Raw genomic sequence first — 23727 nt, 5'->3', positions numbered from 1 at the left:
ATTGATTTAATTCCTAATATACTGAGTTAATTTAAGAGAGCAATGTATTATGATGATAAATGATTGAAAGAAATTAGTTTCGTACTTTAAATGTGCAGAAATTTGATCTCAACAAATGTAACTTTTCGTTCTGCAAACGAATTTTGCAATGTTGTTACAATCATACTACACTGCTCTCATAAACTGACTGAGTATATTGGGAATTAAATCATTGGCTTTCCCAGAACATACTGTGAAATGTGTCATATAAAACAATTTTTATCTCGAAAATGAAGGAAAAACAAAAAAAAAAAAAAAAATTATTTAACATTTTTTGTTTGAAATATCTCAAAGAATAACTCCCTGATATGATATTACTTACGGTTCTCCCTGTATATTTCTATGTTAGCTCGTATAAGATTAATTAAATGTTTCTAGGCATGGATTATATTTAGCCCGATTCTTTATCATGCTGGGGGAAGTGTTGTGATTCATGTTACAAAATCACTTATGATATCGTTTGTTCAAATAACAGATTACTCATTCTGTGAATTTTCATTGAATAGCACTTAGTTTTCATTGGTGTTATTGATATTTTTTTTTTCTTTTAAATTAGGCCTAATTTCCTTTTCTAAGAACACAGCTTCCTGCAACCCTGATTGGTGTATCGAGTATATTGTTTGCCCTTACTATTGCTGAAGTATTAAGCATAATATATGTCTAGATACTCCATTTAACTCTGTTCTACATAATATCCCATAAACATGCCTAATTTTAAACCAACGAATCTACCCAGCCTTTATTTCTGGCCTGATCTTCATTGAGTTGTTTCATCTGTGTAATATATTTTCTTATCTTTTGCCTCTTTGATTTTATAGTCCATAAAAGCTCGCCTCCACAGAATAATATTATTTTATATTGTCACATCTGCGAGGAGCATACTTGAAATTAAGTTCAATTTTGGGACTAAAGAAGACATATCAGATGATAGACGACATTAAGGTATATGGATCATATGTGGAGAGAGGAAGGCAGAAAATAGGAAAGATTGGAGAATGCTGGGTTTGCAGTGAAAGACCTGCCCTTGAGCAGAAAACTATGAATTAATGAATAACTCAGAAAATGTTCTTCGAAAATCCAGTAAATCAGGATTTTCATTAACCAAAGCAAGCACTTTGTCTATTGTGAGCTTTTTTTTTTTTTTTTGGCGATTTTATGCAGTTATTTGTCCTGTACTCACGAATTAATCAATAAACATTATCTTTAGCTACATACTCCCACAGAATATGCAGTTTTATTTGTTGTGTCAGAAATCAGCATGGTCGGATTTAAATTCTTTTCTGCTTTGTGCATATTTAATATAATGTGCTTTTCTGAGCTACTCAAATCTGTTAGAGTCGTTTTCAGGCGGGTTTGAACAAGTATTTGCACACTCTGTATACCGTGACATATTGTCATGTAATACTGAATTATCGAAAGTAGTTTATAATACAGTATAAATATTACGACTAACAGAGTAACAACAAACAGATAGGAAAGCACTCAGCCTATAAAGAACACTACGTGGTAATGAAGTCACAATGCTACCGAAGGGAACACGGCAGTATTGTACATCCACCGCTCAGGAATGCTAAACAATGGCCTTGTGGTCTCTCGACTCAGCGGATGGACAGTAGATGTCTTATTTTTACTTTCTTTTGTAGAAGATGGCTATTGAAAAATAATTTCATGGAAACTTGATTTTCTTTTCTTTTTATTGACATTCTGATACTGAGATGTACAACGATAAATTAATTTGAAGATCAGCATTATTACACGAGATGTAATTATTAAATTTTCTTCTTATAATTGGCCACTTTCTTTGCAAACTAAATGATAAAAATAATAACAATAATGATAATGATAATAATCAATAATAATAGTAGTAATAATAATAATAATAATAATAATAATAATAGTAATAATAATAATAATAATAATAATAATGGTTAATATAATGATTGTTTTTTCTTTCAAGGATCATCTTAGTAAACTACTCCAGCTGCAGTCCCAGTTGGGAAATTACGAGATAATCAAACCAGGGCGCATGTTTCTCAAGGATGGAGAACTCTTCAAACTCTCCAGGAAAGGCATGCAGCCTCGCTACTTCATTTTGGTGAGTGCACTTAGCTGTAAACATAATTAAAGACTTCTAGTTGTACACAAGCACACATACATAAGCTGGATCATAAAGGCCTACCGTACTTATTTATAAACACATTAATTGACACACTCACTCACTCACTCACTCCCCCCCCTCTCTCTCTCCCTCTCCCACTCTCCAAAACCTGATCTTGACTGAGGATTTATTATATTTTATATATATATATATATATATATATATATATATATATATATATATATATGATTGACTTGCTGTTATAATTGAAAATTGAAATATTAATTATTTCACATAATTGATATTTTGATAATGTGTTGTATTTAGTTACAAATATTCACTCTCATTCTACAGCTAAATGATTGTTTGTTGTATACATCGTACTATGGTTCCGTGCAGTCATCAGGACTGAAAGTGAACTACGAGCTGCCATTGAGCAGCATGAAAGTGAACATTCCACAAGCAGAAGACTATCACAACGAGTTCAGCATAATCAGTGTAAAACGGAGTTTCACCCTTTCTGCACAGTGAGTAGATTATGGAAAGTCATCAACGATAAATTATGGAATGCTGGAAATTAGCACTTCTACAATCAGATTTTGTACATGTATCATTCGAGTCAATCTCCAAATGCCATTTTAATACATTGGTTCTGCTTTGTTGTTAGCAGATCATGACAGTTTAATTACATTGGACTTACATTTTACATGTATTCGAAATTTATCTATAATGTGATAATGCATTCTTTTAACTTGTAGAAAACATTCCATCATAGGAATTGCAAAATCGTCCGTTTTTAAACCTCTCTATTATGAATGTTAACATTGCTACTGTTGTTGTAAACAGTACTGGCTATGTTGAAGTGATTTAGATGTGCTGCTAACTGCTTCAACCATACGTCTTTATCTATCTCTCTCTTTCCTGAATCCCATGAAAAGGCACTATGCAAAAGAAGTTAATAAATTTGATGTGGATATTTTAAGAAATCTTTACTTAATGATTATTGGTGAATTTTGAACCATATCATTACTGATAACGAAATTCAACGACGTAGTCTTCTAGTTGCCCCAAAGAACTGTAAAGTGTCATAAATCGAGAGACTGTTGGGGTATAAAAAGCTTGACAATTCTGAAGAGAAAGTCCGTCCACTTCGGTGCTTAGTTGTGATTAAAGTATTGAACTATATTATTTTTAGTTAAAATGTCCGCTGTACTACTTGCTGTGTTTGCTTTTATTTCTTGACCTACTAAATCCTGAAAGAAGTATTGTTGGATTGCTGGGGGTAAGTTCTTTCATTCTTATTTCATCATTGTTCGTTATTAGTATACAATTTGAATAGCCCTTATTTTTGTTGGCTTTAAGTAACTATTTTAACACATTTGGAGAAGTTACAATGAATACCATTACATTGTCAACATATGAAAGGTTGCAGCTCTACACTTACTTGCATTTGTACTGAATACATCATTCTTCATTAATAGCATAACGAAGTACTATACTTTTTCACTTAAACTAATGTGTTCCGTCAGGTCGTTAGAAGAACGTCAAGAATGGGTGGATGCTCTCCAGAAAGCTATTACGGACTATACTTCTAGGCAGTTGACGTTCCAGAACATGAAGATTTCTTCATCCATGAATAATGAAGAATCTTCGGAGCCATTCAAGCTTGGACAAGAGGTAAGTATAAAGTATAAAGAAGTTATTGAAGTGTGGGAACATTTTTGACGTGAATACGTCTTCAAAATCAGAGCAATATGTGGAGTATCAGTACAGAAATGGCGATGTAATGTTTGTTGAATGATCAATTTTGATACTATGACTTCGTGACTAATAACACGATTGAAATAAATGTGGTCTCGTTCGATCGGGTATACTATTACGATGCGAGCATAAATATGGTGAGGGTCCGCGGCAATTGGGGGCCATTTGGGCGTGCGCGGAATTTTCCAGGCAGTAGGCCTATATCTCGTGACTCCAATGCGCTAGCATCCCAATTTTGGTACCAAACGAAAGATCTCGTCTGGATCTCTTGATACATATTCGCATAAAAATCGCGGCTATGTTGGGGACACAGCCACAACCATTTATTAAATCAGTCATGGGTGTCTGGAATCATAATTTAATATATTTGTATGTTACTGTGGAAGGCCAAAGGTTGTGAATGCCGACATACACCAGTGTTTGTCAACACTCGCCAGTTCTGCTTGTGTATGTTCGAAAGTATAATTATGCTTTTGTATATTTCTGTATTTTTTTAAGTTCCTTATTTGAGAGCTCTGTTGACAAGGTAAAAATAAACTCATAAAAAATACAGTATTTTTTGACAGTGTTCCAGACACCAATTTTATTTAACTTTCATGAGGTCAATCTAGATAGACGAAAAAACAATATCCACTCGAAAACCGTGTCCAGTGGGCGTTAATTTTCGCGATTTTAGTTTTTCAGTTTTATTCTACAACTTATAAATGGAAGGAGTCACGTCTCGAAGGAGTTCTGTAGTGTAGTGATAAGGTGCTCGATTGGTAATTGTAAGGTTATTGGATTGGTTTTACATGTAGCCAGTCCTTTTCTTAAATTAGTTTATTTTCATTCTTTTCCATTAGAGTAATCATAATCACTCTTCCATAGTAACAGATCAACACAGCTACCAGTGTAGCTCAGTCGTCTAAGATGCTTTCTTGCTGATCAAGGGTTGCACTCAGATGCTGGTTCGATCCCCTCTTGGGCTGAGTACCTGATTGGGTTTTTTCGAGATTTTCCCAAATGTAAAGCGAATGTCAGGTAATATATGGCGAATTCTCGCCATCACCAATCTCATCGACGCTAAATAACCTAGTAGTTGATACAGCGTCGTTAAATAACCAACTTAAAAAATCGAGAGAAAAACTGAGTTAGGAATCAGATGTGTAAATATGATGCAAGGCTACTGTTGAAATTGTTCCTTCTCAGCGATATGGTATGTATTTAATTTAGCAAGTTAAGAAGCTCATTAAAAAATACAGAACTCTGTGAAAGCCATGCAGAGTAATTGCCATCTGTCTACAGACTTCACCTACCTGTGTTTACTAGAGATCTGACCTGACCTGACCTGCTCTGACTGCTGACTGCGGACTGCGTCGTACACACATCGTAGCTGCCGTGTTTTCATTTAATTCGCTCTTATATTAAATGCCCTAGTTACATATAGTAGACGAGGCAAGACCTGTTCTGTGACCATGTCTATATAAGTTTTTAGTTTGAGCTGAACTTCCATGTTTGTAGGTTCGTGTAATATTAACGACTGTCACCCCTCACATGCCAAACTCTAACCCTTCCCTACTCGCGCAACTCACATGCCTCCTGAACTATACCTACATGCTATATGACTGTTGACGCAGTTCATACAACAATATTAATTCTTTCTTCAATTGCTGCAAATTGTATAAGATATCGGTATTTTTTATCTGACAGTTTTCTTCTCGCTATTCCCTTTGAGAATTGTTACCTGAAAATTGAATCCTTAGTAGAGTCACATTTTTCATTTTTGTTGGTAGGCACCTGTTTGGATCCAGGATCGTCGAGTTACCATGTGCCAGTCCTGCACTGCTGAGTTCACAGTCACTTTCCGACGTCATCACTGTCGGGCATGTGGAAAGGTTAGATTTTTAACATTCGCTTGTGTGAAGACATATTGATTGAAAGAAATAGTATGTATTCTTGGTCACTTCTCATAAGAGAAAGCATGTATTGATTTGTATAGTTGTGCTGCCTTTTTCCTTTTCATTTATTTCTCTTTTAATATATAGTAGAACAAATATTACAGTGCAACAGAAATATATATGAAAATGCTTTGTTATTAAATTACATATTTATATACATTATATGTATGTTACTAAACAATTGAAATAATCACTATATGAAGCCAAGTAAAATGTCTATTATAAACCAGAAGTTCTGTAAAATTAGCTGGTATATAATAAATTCAGTCACTAATTCAGAGATACATTAACTTTATTAAGGCTGGAATATGATATTTACATGTGGACAATGCAAATGATGAGAAAAGATTAATATTAGCAGAAATGAGACTCATAAGAACGATTGGCTATACTATATGAAATAAAAAGGCAAAAAAGAAAAAATGAACAAATATTATCATAGATCTATTTTCTAAATTCAATCTAAATGAAAATAAAAATAATTTTGTAATATAAGTAGTTCCAACAAAATCATACATAAAGGTGCAAAAAATTGTGTCCCAAGAGGGAAAGTATGAACCATTCTGTGCACAAAAGACCACTGAACTGAAGAGAGACAGACAAAATGCTAGATTAAAAATGCAGCAATCACACAGTCCCCAAAATGTGCAATACTGGAGAAAGAGGGCAGCAGAATTCAATACATTTAGCCAAAAACAAACATTCCAAATTTCTTGTCAAAATTAGACTGTATAAAAGAACAAACACGTGAAAAAAATTATTAGTACTATAAATAACAAGGAAGAACCATTTAGAATGAAAAAAGTTAGTCTTAACCCATGTCAAAGAACCACCAAATACGTTTGCAAAATATATATTTGCTAAAACAGATAAAACACAATTAAAAGGAAATGAAGAAGGAAATAAAAAAAAAACATTATCTGTGATCACATTCATGACGTATAGATTTCGATATGAAAATAAATAATGTATCTGGACCAGGCCAGGTATCCACCAAAATGAGTGTATACAATGCCTGCCCACTTCACTTGCGTGATTTGGTTTTCCACTGAAATTATTAAACACTTAGGTGAAACAGGTCTTAATATCTGCCTACAAATATACAACTTAATTTGGAACATAACAGTCCCATCAAAATCTTAAATCTTAAATTGATCCTTCATTTCACATAATAGTCATACACCACATTTTTTATGTCTGTATTTGTACAGACGTTTTTGCCTTACAATCCAACTTGATTGACAGTAATGCAATGGTACTGCTGGCAGAGAACAGATGAAGTTTTCAACTTACATTTATTTCATTTTGAGAAAATTTATTTGGTGATATTTTTCTTCCCCTCTCATCTGGTTTAAGACCACTCAAATCGGATTTTTTTGTCATAAATGTATCACAGTAAATGCTGAGAGATATCCAGAGACTTCAGAATAAATTGTTGCCATATTTGTACCTCGGCAGAATTTTTAAACAAATAGCATTTTGAAGACATTGTCCTTTGGCTGTTTATTATTTTTTTTTGTGTATCCTTTTCAATTTCTTCAATATTATTTAACAGAAAGGCCCTCTTCCTCTTCAAATCTAAATTCCAGAAACTTTCAGACAAATCTCTTCTTTCTCTTTCCCGAAATTTGTGCTACAGTTATTCTGGTATTGTTGTGAGCACATGGATTCAGTTTAAGGAATTTGGATGGCATGTTTTTCTTTATGCTGCTAATATAAGATTCACCCTTGTGCGTGTTTGTTTTCTGTAAATACGCTTTAGAAGGGGGTCTTGATTTTCTTTTCTACATTTTGCGAAATTTCTGTAAAACTGGTGTCAGCAATAGTATGAGTATTAAACTGCTTCATTTAATCCTGTATGATTTTCTTCTTCATCTAGGAATTATATTCTTCTACAAATGATTCATAATCACTGATTTTCTAAAGAGTGTGAATCGTTTATATTTTAATTAGTGGAATCCACGGAAGTGGGATCAGCATTCTCCAAAGTTTCATTGGCAATATTACTGTTATCATTTCCATGTGAGTGTATGAGTGTACTGTGTGGCAGCTACTACCAGCTTGAAGTTAGAATGGTAATGCATAAGCATAATTTTGATATATTGAATATAAAAAAGAATACAGTCGATTCCCAATAATTCGTGTGTGGTTAATTCGCAGTCCTTTTTGTGGGGGAGGGTCAAATTAACGTCATTTCCGTTTTTACTCAATTTACACTTTCTCCCTGCTCTCAAACTTACCTCCTTTCTCTCCCCATTCCAACATCTTTCGACCTACACCACATGGATCTTGGCCAGTATCAGCTGGGAAATGTTGACAATTAAGCCTGTTCCTATGCTGTGAGTCTTTTTCATTTGAAAAGTTTGTGTGACGTTCAGATTACAAATAGTTACTACGTTTTCATGTTTTATTAAAATTAGTTTGAATGCATTTACTTTATTGAGACCTTTACGAAAATAGGGATTCAAAACAATCTGAGTCTCAAGATCGATACACCCAAAAAGTGAGATCAGATCGTATTCATTATGGATTGAATGCATGAAAACGCGTATTGTATTCAAAACGACTTCAATTTGCTTAGTGCATGTACGATCATCATTTGTTTGATCTCTCTTCTGTTTTTACCAAGAGTGAGCGTAATTTTTTATGTTGAAATAACACACAGTATTTTGCATTATCCTGAAAGCCATTATTACCATTCTATGTTAACAGCCAGAATATTAAGTTTTCATGTGCCTCATTTAGAAAACGCAATGTTGTTTTATAGCAAAGTCTTACAGGATGACCAACATGTCAATGACATATTAACCAACATTATTACTTTCGAAACTTCAGCTTCCATATTCAAATCGTTTTCAATACATATCGAAAATTGCATGAAAACAGGGATCGGAAGGATTGTATTCAATATGGTAAGCGTATTCAAATAAACTCCATGAAAATGTAGTAATTGTTTTTCGTGGTATTGTGGTGTGTTTTCAAAATGCTTGGTCGTAAAATGAAATATTAAGGGCTGTCTGTGAAAAACAATCCTCTAAGAAACAAGAAAAGAGATTATTTTTTGTTATATCTAAAGTATATTATGTTGGAGTTTCAATATTCTTTTGAGAAGATTAACTCCTCACTTACTTACTTACGACTTTTAAGGAACAGGAGGTTCATTGCTCCCTCAAATAAGTCCACTATCGGTCCCTATCCTGTGCAAGTTTAATCCAGTCTTTATCATCGTCATCATCATCATCGTCATCACCATCATCATCATATCCCACCTCCCTCAAATCCATTTTAATATTATCCTCCAATCTATGTCTCGGCCTCCTCAAAAATCTTTTTACCTTTGGCCTCCCAACTAACACTCTATATGCATTTCTGGATTCGCCCGTATGTGCTACATGCCCTGCCCATCCCAAGCATCTGGATTTAATATTCCTAATTGTGTTAGATGAAGAATACAATGCGTGCAGTTCTGCAGTGTGTAATTTTCTCCATTCTCCTGTAACTTCAACCCTCTTACAAGCAAACATTCTGATGGGGGCAGATAAAAGAGTTAATTTGTTATGGTCTCATGTCAGTCCATCTCTTAGCTGGGCGACCAACAGATCTTCTTCCACTGTGAGCATATGGCAGGATTTATTTTGGGATGCTTGTTCTATCCATCCTTCTGACATGATTTTCCAGTTTTTCCTTTGATTGTTTACATATTGTCATATTGCTTCGGTTTTGAGTTCTTTCAGGAGATCATAATTTCTTTTGTTGTCCCATTTTGTGACTCCTGCATCTCATGAACTTCATCTCAGCAGTGGTTATTGTTGAGTAGATATTCCTGTGGTCCAAGGCACGCATCTGTAAGATAAAACTGATTGGGCAAGAGTTTTATAAAGTTCGTTTTGTGTATGTCTTATTAAGCTTCGGAGAATTGCTGAATTTGCCATATTTTATTACAAAATAAAATATACATCAGAATATGTCCATAGTATGCAATTTTTGTGTATACAATTTAAATAAATCTTAAAATATACATTACTTTACATTAAATATTTACAAAGTGCTTACTATTGTCATGATAATCAAAGAAAACCATGTTTCCATATGTTTAATTAGTTTGCATTTTGCATATAAATTCGTACTCTGCTGTTGGGTCTCTTAGGAAAAATAGCTGTGTAAAGCAGGTGCAGGAATTTTTAGCCAATTATTTTGCTCATACTTATCTGTTGCTAGGTTGTGTGCGGTGACTGCTCTGACTTCCGAGCTCCACTGCAGTACATGAGGTTCCAGTCAGCTCGTGTTTGCGAGGAATGCCATGACAAGCTACTGGAGGGTATGAATTCTATACAGGGTGCTATGAAAATAAGTGTAGATATTTTTTGAGTAATAAAGGGCAATGAAAGGAACAAAAAAATCTCATTTGCATTTCGGAATACCTCGTAATGATTTTACTCTGCATTATGCATTGCATATGATGCAAGTTATATACAATTTAAATCTGTTTTGTATAACTAGTTAGTCAACCATCCATTTTATAGCATTAGTGAATTTCTTGACACCACTGTAAATATATTCTAAATTTCTAAGCTGCATTGCTCTATACTATTATGATGAGGATTATTATTATTATTATTATTATTATTATTATTATTATTATTATTATTATTATTATTATTATTATTATTATTATTATTATTATTATTATTATTATTATTTCCAGTATTGTTATTTCATTAGTATTGTTTCTAATTCATCTGTTTTTACATTTTATGTCAAATATTATTTTATATCTTTTGTAATTTAGTACATGTTAAGCCTATTGCAACAAACTGTTGCTCGTGACATTAATAAACAGTTGATTGATTAACCCTATGTTATATGTGGTAACTGTGAGTGGTTTTCGAGAGATTTTGTTGCAACTACCTTGCAGATCACATAAAAGAAGCCATTAGCATAGCTGCAGGCAATTGAAGGACCTTTTAGAGGCAGTGATGTAAATCAGGTGCAATGCATTAAAAAAATTAAGTAAATAATTTTAGAAAATTTGTTCAAAATTCCGGGAAACTGCTGCAGATTTATTTCTAAAACCGTTGTATTCAGAAGATGAAATTAGAGACCATATAGGATTTAGTGATGGATTTTTTAAGAATTGTATTTTTGCATATAGAATCTCCAAATTAGAATATTCATATTTGATTTTGACTATATAGTGAAAAACTATATCTTACTCACTTTCTCAGTTATTTTACGAATTTATAGTTTCTCTTAAAAAGTACAAACCTGGTTGGAACAAGTTACCTGGTTGAGGTTTTTTCCGGGGTTCTCCCTCGACCCATTAAGAGCAAATGCTGGGTAACTTTTGGCTAGATTTTGGACTCATTTCGCTAGAATTACCACCTTAATCTCACTGACGCTAGATAACCATAGTAGTTGATAAATTGCGGTAAAATAACCAATTAAAAAGTACAAAACTATATTTATTTATTCATTTATTGTGTTCCTCCCAAGGGCAGGTCTTTCACTGCAAACCCAGTATTCTTCAGTCTTTCCTATTTTCTGCCTTCTTCTCAGCCTCCCCATATGATCCATATATTATCTTAATGTCGTCTATCATCTGATTTCTTCTTCTGCTCCGAACTCTTCTCCCATTCACTATTCCTTCCAGTGCATCCTTCAGAAGGCAGTTTCTTCTCAACCAGTGATCCAGCCAATTCCTTTTCCTCTTCTTGATCAGTTTCAGCATCATTCTTTCTTCACTCCACTCTTTCCAACACAGCTTCGTTTCTTATTCTGTCTGTCCATTTCACATGCTCCATCCTTCTCCATAACCACATTTCAAGTGCTTCTAGTCACTTCTCTTCACTTCGTCGTAATGTCCATATTTCTGCCTCGGACAGTGCTACACTCCACACAAAGCACTTCATTAGTCTCTTCCTTAGTTATTTATCCAGAAGTCCACAGAAGATGCTCCTTTTTCTATTTAAAGCTTCCTTTGTCATTGTTATTCTCCTTTGGCTTCTTGGCAGCAGCTCATATTACTGCTTATAGTACACCGCAAGTATTTGAAGCTGTCCACTTGCTCTACTGCCTCATTTAGAATTTGCAAGTTTACCTTCTTTCCTTTTCTTCCTATGAACATGGTCTTCGTCTTGTTGATATTTATCTTCATTCCATATTGCTCACAGCTGTTATTTAGCTCCAGTAGCATATCCCTTAGTATCATCTCTCCTGCTAACAACGCCATATCAGCAAATCTTATGTACTTTATTCTTATTCCTCCTGCTATCACTCCTCCCATGTTCTGAAAACAGTTCTTCAGTAATCCTCCAAGTAGATATTGAATAAGGTAGGTGATACAGGGCATCCTTGATGTACTCCTCTCCCAATTTCACTTCCTCCTGACGTTTCTTCTCCTATCCTGAATTTGACTCATTGTTTCATATAAATGTTACTGAACAGCCTCCTCTCTTTCCCATCCACACCTATTTGCTTTAGGATCCCCATCAGTTTATTCCAATCCACTCTGTCAAACGCTTTTCTAGGGCCACAAATACTATAGACACTTCTTTATTCCTCTCTAGATATCTTTTGCCGATTATTTGTAGCAGTCCAATTGCATCTCTTGTATCTTTTCCCTTTCTGAAGTCATACTGCTCCTCTTCCAGCTGTCTTTTCATCTTAGAATATAAACGTCGATTCAGTATTCACAGAAGAATCTTAGTCAAGTGTATCAGGCTGATAGTCCTGAACTCGTTACATTTTTTGGCATTATTTTTCTTTGGTATTGGAAACAACACTTTCCCCATAAAATTTTCAAACTAGTCGCCCTTGTCATATATTTCGTTGCATAATGATAGAATTTCCTTCTTGTCCTCACCCAAGCATTTCACTAATTCAATGGGGATTCCATCAACTCCTGGTGCTTTCCCATTATTCATTTCCCTAAGTACCGGTACTAGTTCAACAAACTGCATATTTTGTGCGATGCTTTTGTCCACTGGAGTGCATAGAATATCACAATGATACTATGTAGTAACACATTTTCAAACAGATAATTTTGTTCTGACACTTCCTCGAAGACACTGTCAGTATTTCTAGGATTATAAGAAATATGGAACAACTTGAAATTCAAATGTTTTTACATATCTGGAAAATATAAGACAATTTAAACTATTTGTTAAAGAAAATGGTCATACTTCAGTGACAGTACATGTAATTGATCACAGCAAATACACTCACAGTGATGGATTTTACACAATGTTCAATGGAAGAGCGTGGTTCCAAAACTCACTCATCCGTTTGGCCATTTTTATGATTCATACGTATGCATGATTTTGACTGAGACCTATGTTTTTATATTTTAAGTTTCTTTTCTTCCAAAACAACGCCAATCCTAGTCTAAAAGTTTGTGTTATTGTGCATGTCACTTGAAAACTCGCTCAGTCCATAGACTAGTGGATAAGAAAACTAGCTCAGTCCTTTCATTAAAATGGCCTTAATGCGTTTTGGGATCACATTCTCTAATTAAATTTCATAGAATATATGGAACTTTTTTAATTGGTTATTTTACGTCACTTTTTCAACTGCTGTGGTTATATAGCATCTGAATGAAATGAAGGTGATAATGCCAGCGAAATGAGGCCAGGGTCCAGCACAGAAAGTTACCCAACATTTGCTTTTACTGGATTGGGGGAAAAATCCGGAAAAATCTCAACCAGGTAATTGGAACCAGGATTTGAACCCAGATCCGTTCGTTTCACGGTCAGGCACACTAACCGTTACTCTGCAGCGGTGGACTATATGGAACTGTACTGTACTTCCATACCAGATCAGATGATGGATGCAATCGTTTAAATCATTTCTTATTTTTACTTGTGACAAGCTATGTATTTATTAAAACATCATTTCCTATATAATTTAACGTAGATATGAGATTAAATAAATTTCTCAACAATAAAGGAGCCATCATTGTCTTAATTGTAATGTAATTCGAAGATTGTTTTCAATGGCTATAAGAAGTTCAATTTAATGTGGTAGCAGTGGCCTAGTTGCTTACAATTTTGTTATTGCACTTTAAGATGATATATTTGTTCGAATCATTCAGATCTCAGTGGCAACTCTTATATTTTTAATTCCTCACTCTCTCTCTCTCTCTCTCTCTCTCTCTCTCTCTCTCTCTCTCTCTCTCTCCGTGCATGCGCGCACACCACACACATACACACATGCACGCACAGCCTTAACTTCAAAGTTACTACTTCATTGGAAAATATACATTTATTTACCCATTCAGTAGAAAGAAAACAAGTTCCATTAATTGAGAAAGAACTCTAAATAGAGTGTTTGAATAGGACTTCAGTTTACAATTCATAAATATATTTTTTTAACAGAAGCCAAAGATCCAACATCGAAACTTAATCAAGCGATGAAGCGTGAGTTGGGAAGCACAACCAGAATTACTGATACTTTCAAGAGACTGGGTCCACCTACTGGAAAGAAAGTGAAGAAATTCATACCACAACGACTAAAAGAGGTAATTAAAAAAAAGTATGCATTATTTTATTAGTTATGTACAAATTTTCCTCTCCTCTGCACTTGGTAACTCTCCAGGAATAACACAAAACAGTAAATCACGTCGTCATATTTCAGATTGCTCATAGTGTAACATTAGTACAGGGATCTTTTATGCCCTAGAGGATTAGGAGGAGGTGGTGGTCCCACCCTAATTACCACCACAAATTGCACCATGGATTTCTGAGTGGAAAGCTGCTGATCTAGTGGTGCCTTGGTTATGTACAGTTGCTCGAAAAATGATTTTGAGGAGTAGATTTGGTCTGTAAGACCACAACAAACAACAAACCACAATTTTTCTCTCATTATTTCTAAATTGGTCCCCAGTTCCCTGCAACATATTTTATGATATGGTTACTTAGAAATAACGTGTATTATTACTTTTAATTACTGCTGTTAAGACTTAAATACCGGTATGCAAGATTTAGAACCTAAGTACTACTAAATGAAGTTGGTACTTACCAGGGGCGTATATTGGGGATGTTCAAGGTGTGCGCTGGACACCCTGTAAATTCGGTAATCTCATTTTTTTATTTTAAGTTGTTTTATATAATGCAACAATAATTTTAATTTATCACAATTTAAATGCGTGGTAATCTCATTGGAAGTTGACGTATGTATATAGTTCAAGAATAATTTTAATTCATTACCATTTAAATATTTTACAGTAAATGCCTGCTGGTTGAATATGCACACCGTCCCCAGAACGGCTTTCGTTTTATAACGTACACTCTGCCTCACGAAGTGGGATGAGTTCTGGTCTGGTTGTCCTGTCCGTACAAAAGAACATCCCCTGCTGAGAGTTACTGCTATAATTCTCTGCACGTGCAAGGTTGCATGGTGGGGATACTCGCTTCTCTGAAGCTCGCAGGTCGTCCTGTATACAGGCAGCTCAACTTGTCATTAGCGTTACAAAATATTGTGTTTAATGAGTGTTTACTGTTTGTGTGAGTGAATTTACTGTGTTTAGGTTTTACTAGGGTTCATAGTTGTGAGCCAGTGCAGGTGAACAATTTAAATTACTTATTTAATGGTAATAGCACTTGGAAATGTACACTGTAAGAGATCTTTTGCAAAAGCCATTCTCTTCTCGCGCATTAGGAGAGAAATTACATATAGTGAATAAGGGTAGACCTACCCCGCCACTTCCGAATTTAGTGCAACAATATAAAACAAAAAGCGAACTAGACATTTTTCTATTTCACAATATGAAATTGTAGAATAGTTAGCGGGTTGTGGAACTTCAAACAGGTTATTTTGCTGGCCATGGTTATTGTTAGATCATAAATAATGCAATTTTGAATAACGTTATTTGTAGTTGCCTCCTTTCTCCGGCATTTGCAATGCAGTCATTGAAACAAGGTGATTAATTTTTAAGAAGTTGTGGTGCGAGTACTTTGAATAATATTTAAATGTCATTTTCTTTTAATTTTATGTATTTTTCCTTTAGTTTAAGGGCATTTTAATGATCATTTTAAGTAGATTTTTAGGTCATCAACATCCGCCCCATAGTTATTATTTATAAATAATACTAAATTATATATTAAAATGGCAGTTAATGTTGACCCGATATTTCACTTAGGCCTATAATAATTGTGCGACATAGACCAACTATATATTTTCAACAGAACACCCAAACTCCAGGTTCAGCATACGCCACTGGTACTTACTTTATTTGAGCTATGGGAGGTATTAAAGAAATTGCTGAACTAAAGGGCGTCATGAACCGAGAAAATATGGAAGTCAGTGTCTTGATTGCAGTAATTCGAAGACAGCTCTACATGGCTATAAGAAGTTCAACTTGATGTTTAGGATTGTGTGCCTGTGTCATTCTCAATGGCAACTCTTATCTATTTATTTCTCTCATTATCCCGTCGTGTATATATATATATATATGTATGTATATTCTAGCTCTTTTCTCTTTCCAATTCTCTTTCTCTTTCTTAGACAAGTGCCTAAATTTGATATGCATCATTTTGCTGTTGTGGAAATGCACGACCTCAACTTGGCCCTAAACAGATATACGGACAAAAGTAGTGAAACTTGTCTAAAGTGGCCACTAGCTGTTCTTGGAAAAAATGACTGTTAGTAAAAGTGACAGCTAAAATAAGGTTATGAATTTTTTGCACCATCATCGAGTTGGAAATGCGCTTATCAGTTCAAGATATAATATCAAGCTACTGTGGATCCACCTGATTTTGAGCTATTATTTGCATAGGAAAACAATTTCGTTAAACTTACTTCCTTTCCTTCATTTCGAACAAAGTTTGCATTTTATATGGATACAGTTTACGTTGTCTCTTATTCACTACTCATCTCCAGATGCCTTGTTACTTTATTGCCACTACTTGCTTCATAACAATATTCTGTTTCTCTTGTAAAACTTCAACAACTTACATCTCTTGCCGTTATAGGTCTTTCGATTTCTTTACATCTGCAACAACCATGTTCTTCAAATTTATGTTTGTATACTGTAGGAAAGACAAATGAACTACTGTTGGTGTGAAGTGCTGTTATTTTCTGACTATAGAATTTGAAAAAGTTAAATAAATTAAATCTTGTTAGAGTATCATAACTCGTAACTTGATCATCTCGGTTGTTCCCTGAACTGAAATATCACAAGTTATCCTGGCTGAGGATGATGGAGTTTCAATGGGAGATAAAAATAATTGTTACCATGATTTTCTTCAGAAGAAAAGTAAAATTAGAAGTAGAAGCCTGAGCGAGCAGAAAAAAAATTATCAGCTGAATTGTTCCTCACCTCACTGAGTTTCCTTTGCAGGTAGACATTTCTATTGGTCATTGTCTCAATTGAGACAGTAGAGCTCTGCAAGATAGCACCTCCTGGTCCCCTGATAGACAAATCAGAACGGTGTGTGTATCCAATGCTCAGGATTTAACAATGAAGTTATCTTTCTCCTTGCTTCCCAATATTTGGACATAAGATCCACAAAAGTCTTAAGATATTCGCAATTTGCCAGATAAATCAGAGTGGAGACCATCACTTTAAATGTAATGCCACCTCATTATCAGATCTTAGTCATATTTTAAATATAAAAATATTGCTTCTGAAAGAAGAATTTCTTGGGAAGAAACGAAACATTCCATGATATTAAATAATGATATATAATATTCCATGTAAGCTATGGTATTTAATTTCCTTTATCATTACACTAATGAAACTGTTTTGGTTCTAGGTGACAGCTAATGATACTGGCTCACAAATAAGTGGTTGGCTGCAGCGAAGATCTCGCCGATCATGGAAACGTTTATGGTTTGTTCTCAAGGAACAAGTTCTCTATGTCTACAAAGCTTCGGAAGATGTAGTGGCTCTGGAAAGCATTCCTGTTCTCGGTTACTCAGTGGAACCAATGAAAGAGGTACATAAAGTTCACATAAGGAATGGACTTATTTGTTATGTTACACATTGATGTTTAACACAAGGCCACGGAAAAGGTTGTCTCTATCTTCCTTCTCCATGGTCGTAATATTCTTCTTCTTCTTCTTCTTATGATGATGATGATGATGATGATGATGATGATGATGACCATTGTAAATAAAAATAAAAAAAAAAATATTGCTCAAAACTGTAATATTGCTGGTACTATCAGTTTAGTTTTCCACAATATAAGAAATATAATACCATGAAACCATAAAGCATTATAAAGTGCAAACTTCAGGAATACCAGAGGAAATTAAGTTCAGACTGAATGAAATGTTCTGGAAATGATCCAGACATGAAGAAAACAAATTACTAAAAATTGACGATGCATCGAAATAAGCAGAACTTTCGAGAAAATAAATGAAAGTGATATAGATTGATGAGCGTAAGAACAAGCAGAGTGTGTAATAAATAGAGACAGGATTTTCATGCACTATCAAATCGTAAAATATGCATGCATCCATGCACTATCAAATGGCCAAATATGCACAATGAAGGAAAAAAAAACATTGAAAATATGCACTATCAAAATTGAAACTTACATTCTATTTTCGAATGGCACAATGTACTACTAACAATCTTTCCAAATTTCTAAGATATTCTTTTCCCTTGATCCACTGTGTCACAAGAGCTCTTCTCGAACATTTAATCGGGGGCATTACAACACTTCACAGATCATCACAGAACACAAATACAGTAGATAATTCACAAAACAGCTGTACATGTAGCCTACTACAGACGTTCTACCTAGCTATCTTTCCAAATTAAAAGCATGTTAGTGCTATTGTCGCCAAACTACGAAATATGGGAGGGAGCAGAAGAGGCATCCTTCTAACAATAATTTTAGCCTCGGGATAAGACTTGTATAGAACAGGAGTGTGGAATTCCAGTGTGACAATACAATGAGAGGATTAGCTGGTAAAGTTCAAAGTCCTCAGGTAGAAACCCTGCAAACCATTACCATTTCACTTATATTTTTCAGTATACATACTCAAATATTGTAAGCTCAGAAATACCAAACTCTACGTACCAACATTTATAAAATGCAGGTATCATACGATTTAATATATAATATGTAATGAAACTATAAAAATGGACGTAATATGCAACATAAACCTCAAAATATGCATTATTAATTGTAATTATAATTGTAATTGTATTCTTAATATTGTAGTTGTAATCCCGTGGTAGAGGGGAAGAGAAGGCCTAATGGCCTTATCTCTACCAGGTTAAATAAATAAATAAATAAAAATAAATAAATACATATTAAACTTATAATCTAAAAAAACATGCATTATGCATGAATTTACCACTAAAAAGACCAAAACATGCAAATATGCAGAGAAAAAGTATACATATTTCGAATCACTAAGCCATGAAACGGATATTTACAAAGTTTGAGAACTGTAGCGAGCTTATATAAAATATTCATTTTGAATCACCCTGTATAGAGCTCACAATGAGCCAACGCAAACCTAACTACGTCCAGCCCACAAAAAGCAAAGCCAAGCCAAACATTTTTCTTCATTATACATTTTTTCTCTTTAGTCCGTGATTTGTTATATTTATTGAATGCAGAAATACTTTTTTAAAAGAAAATGACATTCAGATGTTAGCTGTACCATCGTCATCAGGCTAAAAATAACCCAAGTTCTTGGGTCGAGTATAAGAATTTAGTTTTCAAATGACTCCATACTTTTTAAACTGAAATTAATTCTTCTAGAACAGTGTTTGAAAATGCATATACAATTTTAACACAGTCTACTATATACAGTCACGAAGCTTGAGTTTTGAGGATGCTAGAAACAATAGACTGTGACGGTACTATTTTGCATTGCCTGTAATAGGTGATATTAGCGATCCTGGTGGTGAGCAACTATCTAATGTTTGCATATTTACTACGTATTGAGCTTCGCGACTGTATATACTAGACTGTGATTTTAATTTCGTGATTTGATTAAGGTTAGAAGAAGATTCAGTTCGGAAAACAAGCTTTTCGATATTTCTTAACTACCAATGATCATTAAAGTTGTGTAGTCATAAATTCATAACTTTTTATAAACATAAAATTACAACTTAAAGCTGTTTTGTGCAGAATGTGTATTTGTGTGTTATTTACAGTGAAATAGTGAGGAAATATAAATTGTCATAGGTTATTTAAGAATATTATTTCATTGAAAATTAGAAAAAATAATACTTTATTCTATGTTACAGAGGCATTTTCAGCTATATGAGGGCATAGATGCGAAGTTAGTGTTCCAATTGGCACATCCAGGGCAACATCCACTTATATTCCATGCTGATAGTGAGCATTTGGCTAACAGGTATGCAATTTTGCAATTTCAAACTATATTAGAATTAAGTGCAGAAGTCAAGATTAACAGAGATTTTCTGGTCCCCCCCCCCCCCAGTACTGTGTATAATTCTAAAATATTTATATTACAGTGTTAACGTAATACTACCAGTTGTAAGAGATCTCGTCTGTTTTATTGATATTATTTCTCTCTCATAATATGTGATCAAAGTTTCACTGTGTGTGTACAATTTCAAGGTTGTGTTCTTTGTGATTAATTGCTAACAACAGTCATTCCAAGTCAGTTTGTCCACTTTATATTGTCCACAGTCATATTGTCAGTCTACATTTGGTACACGGACATTTCTTCCACAATTCGTCCATTTTCAATATTGTCCATTAATATCATAGGTCCACAAATATTTTGTACATACAACTGAATACAAGACAAGTTGAACTGCAGTTAATAGAAAACAATTTCATCATTATTAACGTGCTTTCTTATGATTTCCATGGTAGTGAAATGCAATTTAATCTGTATGCCAGAACTCTTAATGACAAATCAAATTTAGACTGTACAATTTCAAAGTATAACAATTACATATATCAGTTCCACTCATTAAGCAAAAATGAAGACCGATCATATTCATTTATTCATTTATGTGTTCTGCCCAAGGGCAGTTCTTTCACTGCAAACCCAGCTTTCTCCAATCTTTCCTACTTTCTGCCTTCCCTTTTGTCTCCTCATATGATCCATATATCTTAATGTCGTGTATCATCTGATTTTTTCTGCCCTGAACTCTTCTCCCATTCATCATTCCTTCCAGTGCATCCTTCAGTAGGCAGTTTCTTCTCAGCCAGTGACCCAACCAATTCCTTTTCCTCTTCCTGATCAGTTTCAGCATCATTCTTTCTTCACCCACTCTTTCCAGCACAGCTTCATTTCTTATTCTGTCTGTCCACATCACACGTTTCATTTCTCTCCAAATCCACATTTCAAATGCATCTATTCACTTCTCTTCACTTCGTCGTAATGTCCACGTTTCTGTCCCATACAATGTCTCACTCCATACAAAGCACTTCACTAGTCTCTTCCTTAGTTCTTTTACCAGAGGTCGACAGATGATGTTCCTTTTTCTGTTAAAAGCTTCCTTTGCCGTTGTATTTTCCTTTTGACTTCCTGGCAGCAGCTCATGTTACTGTTTATAGTACATCCCAAGTATTTGAAGCTGTTCACTTGCTCTACGACCTCTTTTAGAACTCACAAGTTTACCTTCTTTATTTTTCTTCCTATGACCATGGTCTTTGTCTTATTTGCATTTATCTTCATCCCATACTGCTCATAGCTGTTATTTAGCTCCTGTAGCATATCCCTTAGTATGTATCATCTCTTTGACCCTTACTAACGTGAACTTCTTTTGCGGTTTTTAAATAAAATGAAAAGTTTTCTTGCAAATTAAATAAAAAGATTAACATGTATCATTATTTCCTGCCATTGGGCAGTCTGGCAACTCTTTAATGTGACATTTTTTAGCAAGTGGTTTCTAACCTGAAGTTTAACTTAAAGAACTGTAACATTTAGGAAACACTTGAACCAATTATTTCATACACAGTTCTTTATATAGGTATTCAGTTGTTCCATAAACGATTATGTGTAAGGAGATTTTATGTCACCTGATTTTCAATTTATAATACTTAATTTAAAACTATAATTTCAAGAGATGAATTTTGTTTCATCAATCACATTATTATTATTATTATTATTATTATTATTATTATTATTATTATTATTATTATTATTATTATTATTATTATTTTACTACTACTATGACCACCACTGCCACCATCATCACCATCTCTCTCACAAACACTGTTACTACAAAAATGTTAAATATTTTGTAAATTCTTAATTAAAAGCTTTCAATAATATAAAAATGCTACAAACGTGTAACTAACTAATTTGTTTCATTGTAGGTGGATTGCAGCTATGAATGAAGCTACTGTTCTCAAATAGTAGGCCTGTGTCCTTTAAGGATCAGGTCTTTACTTTGGAACAAGCTATGAAGAATATGATATTTTAATGTGTGGCAAAGTTAGTTTTGTCTTTCAGATTTTAAGAGTAATAGACAGTATTTGTATACTTTCTAAAAATTAATATCATTAGTCAGAAAAATTGTACAGTATTCATGAAATGAGGAATGTTGTATATTTTACCTAAATTATAAGGAATGTTGTGTATAGAAAGTTTATCTGATAAATAGTATTACAATAATAATATTCTGTTATTGATTCTCTGTGTTAAAATCTTAACTTTTTGTGTTTTATTTACAAGAACACTACTCTGAAATAGTTCAAAATAAATTGTTAATAAATTTTTTTGATGTAAACATATATAATTTTCACTTTTCATATATGTTTAAGATACTGTTCAGTGAATAACCATCAGATGGAAAATGGGAAGGATTCTTGTAGGTAAATTATAAAAAACGTTTCACAGCAGCCTAATTTAAATATTAATCTATTTTTGTAAAATATTTATTTCTTTTTTTGTAATGTGTTGTAAAATATAGTGTTATTTTACTTAAATGAAATCCATGATAATATAATTGCTGTATATGTAAATAATTACATTGTTGAATAATAATGATACACTAAATACCTTTATTCCCGAGTTGCATTATTTCTAAAGTAATTGAAAAAATTATAGCTATAAGTTGTTCATTTGACTACAGCTTGATAGATTAAAATGATACAAAATGATAAATTTGAGGCATTTAGAAGGTAGGTAATGATAACGAGCTGTCTTAATTTGCTGTACGTTTTGCCGAAAGCTGCCTATCCAACTTTTCATTATCTTGTGTAGAAATACTAAGAAGTATCAAGATGACATTGGTCTTGTTTCGTCTTTAAAGTTATCTATGATAACATAATGTTTTTCAGAGTTTCTCCATGTACTATAAATTCTTTGCAGAGTTGTCATCATTGTTTCTTCCACCGCCATCGGTATCATCTTTTGTAATTTCATAGGTTCCGAAAACTTTTCTGGTGCTGCAACACATTTTTCTTAGTCCAGTTTTGTTGGATATTTGCATGTGGCACCTTTAAAGCATCCTTCATGCCATAGTTGCAATGTGCCGTATTCCAATAGATTGTGGTGCAGTAGTAAAATAAAAAATGGAGACTGTGAGTGACATGCATTATAAACAAAGAGAGTATCTAATTTAATTTAATTTGGCAGTAAAGGAATCGGTCACAAATATCAATTGAGACATTGCAGTGGACACTAGCAAGGGAAGGGTTTCGGCTCAAACAGGAATTTCGTATCCAAAATTTGTATACAGGCCCACCTTTACATCTCCGTAAAGCTCCCAAAAGCATTCGTTTGTGTAATGTGTGGTTTGTCTGTTAGAGCACTGTACAAGTTGAGGGGTGGGGAGAGCACTGCACAAGTTAAGGGGATGGGACACCTTACCCGTAAGCCTAGCCTAGTCTAGAAGCTAGTGCGAGTGGTAAAATGTCTAAAGTCCATTTAAGAACATTTTTCTCCAACGTTGGCTGAAAATATTACAGCTAATCAACATGTACACTGTTGTGTGAGTCATTG

At 34.0% G+C, this 23727-nt stretch overlaps 1 protein-coding gene across 2 annotated transcripts in view; it reads left to right on the top strand.

Moving 5' to 3' along the window:
- Positions 1-22787, top strand: part of LOC138708192 (uncharacterized) — a 54592-nt gene extending 31805 nt beyond the window's left edge. For both annotated transcript variants that reach the window (XM_069838477.1, XM_069838478.1), the window contains exons 5-13: positions 1997-2134; positions 2492-2664; positions 3667-3814; positions 5671-5772; positions 10054-10153; positions 14208-14350; positions 17586-17768; positions 20045-20154; positions 22098-22787. In XM_069838477.1, the coding sequence (XP_069694578.1) occupies positions 1997-2134; positions 2492-2664; positions 3667-3814; positions 5671-5772; positions 10054-10153; positions 14208-14350; positions 17586-17768; positions 20045-20154; positions 22098-22137 (1137 nt within the window). In that variant the 3' untranslated portion in view covers positions 22138-22787. The remainder of the gene's footprint in view (positions 1-1996; positions 2135-2491; positions 2665-3666; positions 3815-5670; positions 5773-10053; positions 10154-14207; positions 14351-17585; positions 17769-20044; positions 20155-22097) is intronic.
- The last annotated feature ends 940 nt before the right edge of the window (positions 22788-23727 follow it).

The sequence above is a fragment of the Periplaneta americana genome, chromosome 10 (assembly GCF_040183065.1).
Source record: "Periplaneta americana isolate PAMFEO1 chromosome 10, P.americana_PAMFEO1_priV1, whole genome shotgun sequence".
In the NCBI taxonomy this organism is placed as follows: domain Eukaryota; kingdom Metazoa; phylum Arthropoda; class Insecta; order Blattodea; family Blattidae; genus Periplaneta; species Periplaneta americana.
The sequence above is the reverse complement of the archived record's forward strand: the minus strand, read 5'-3'. Positions and strand labels throughout refer to the sequence as shown.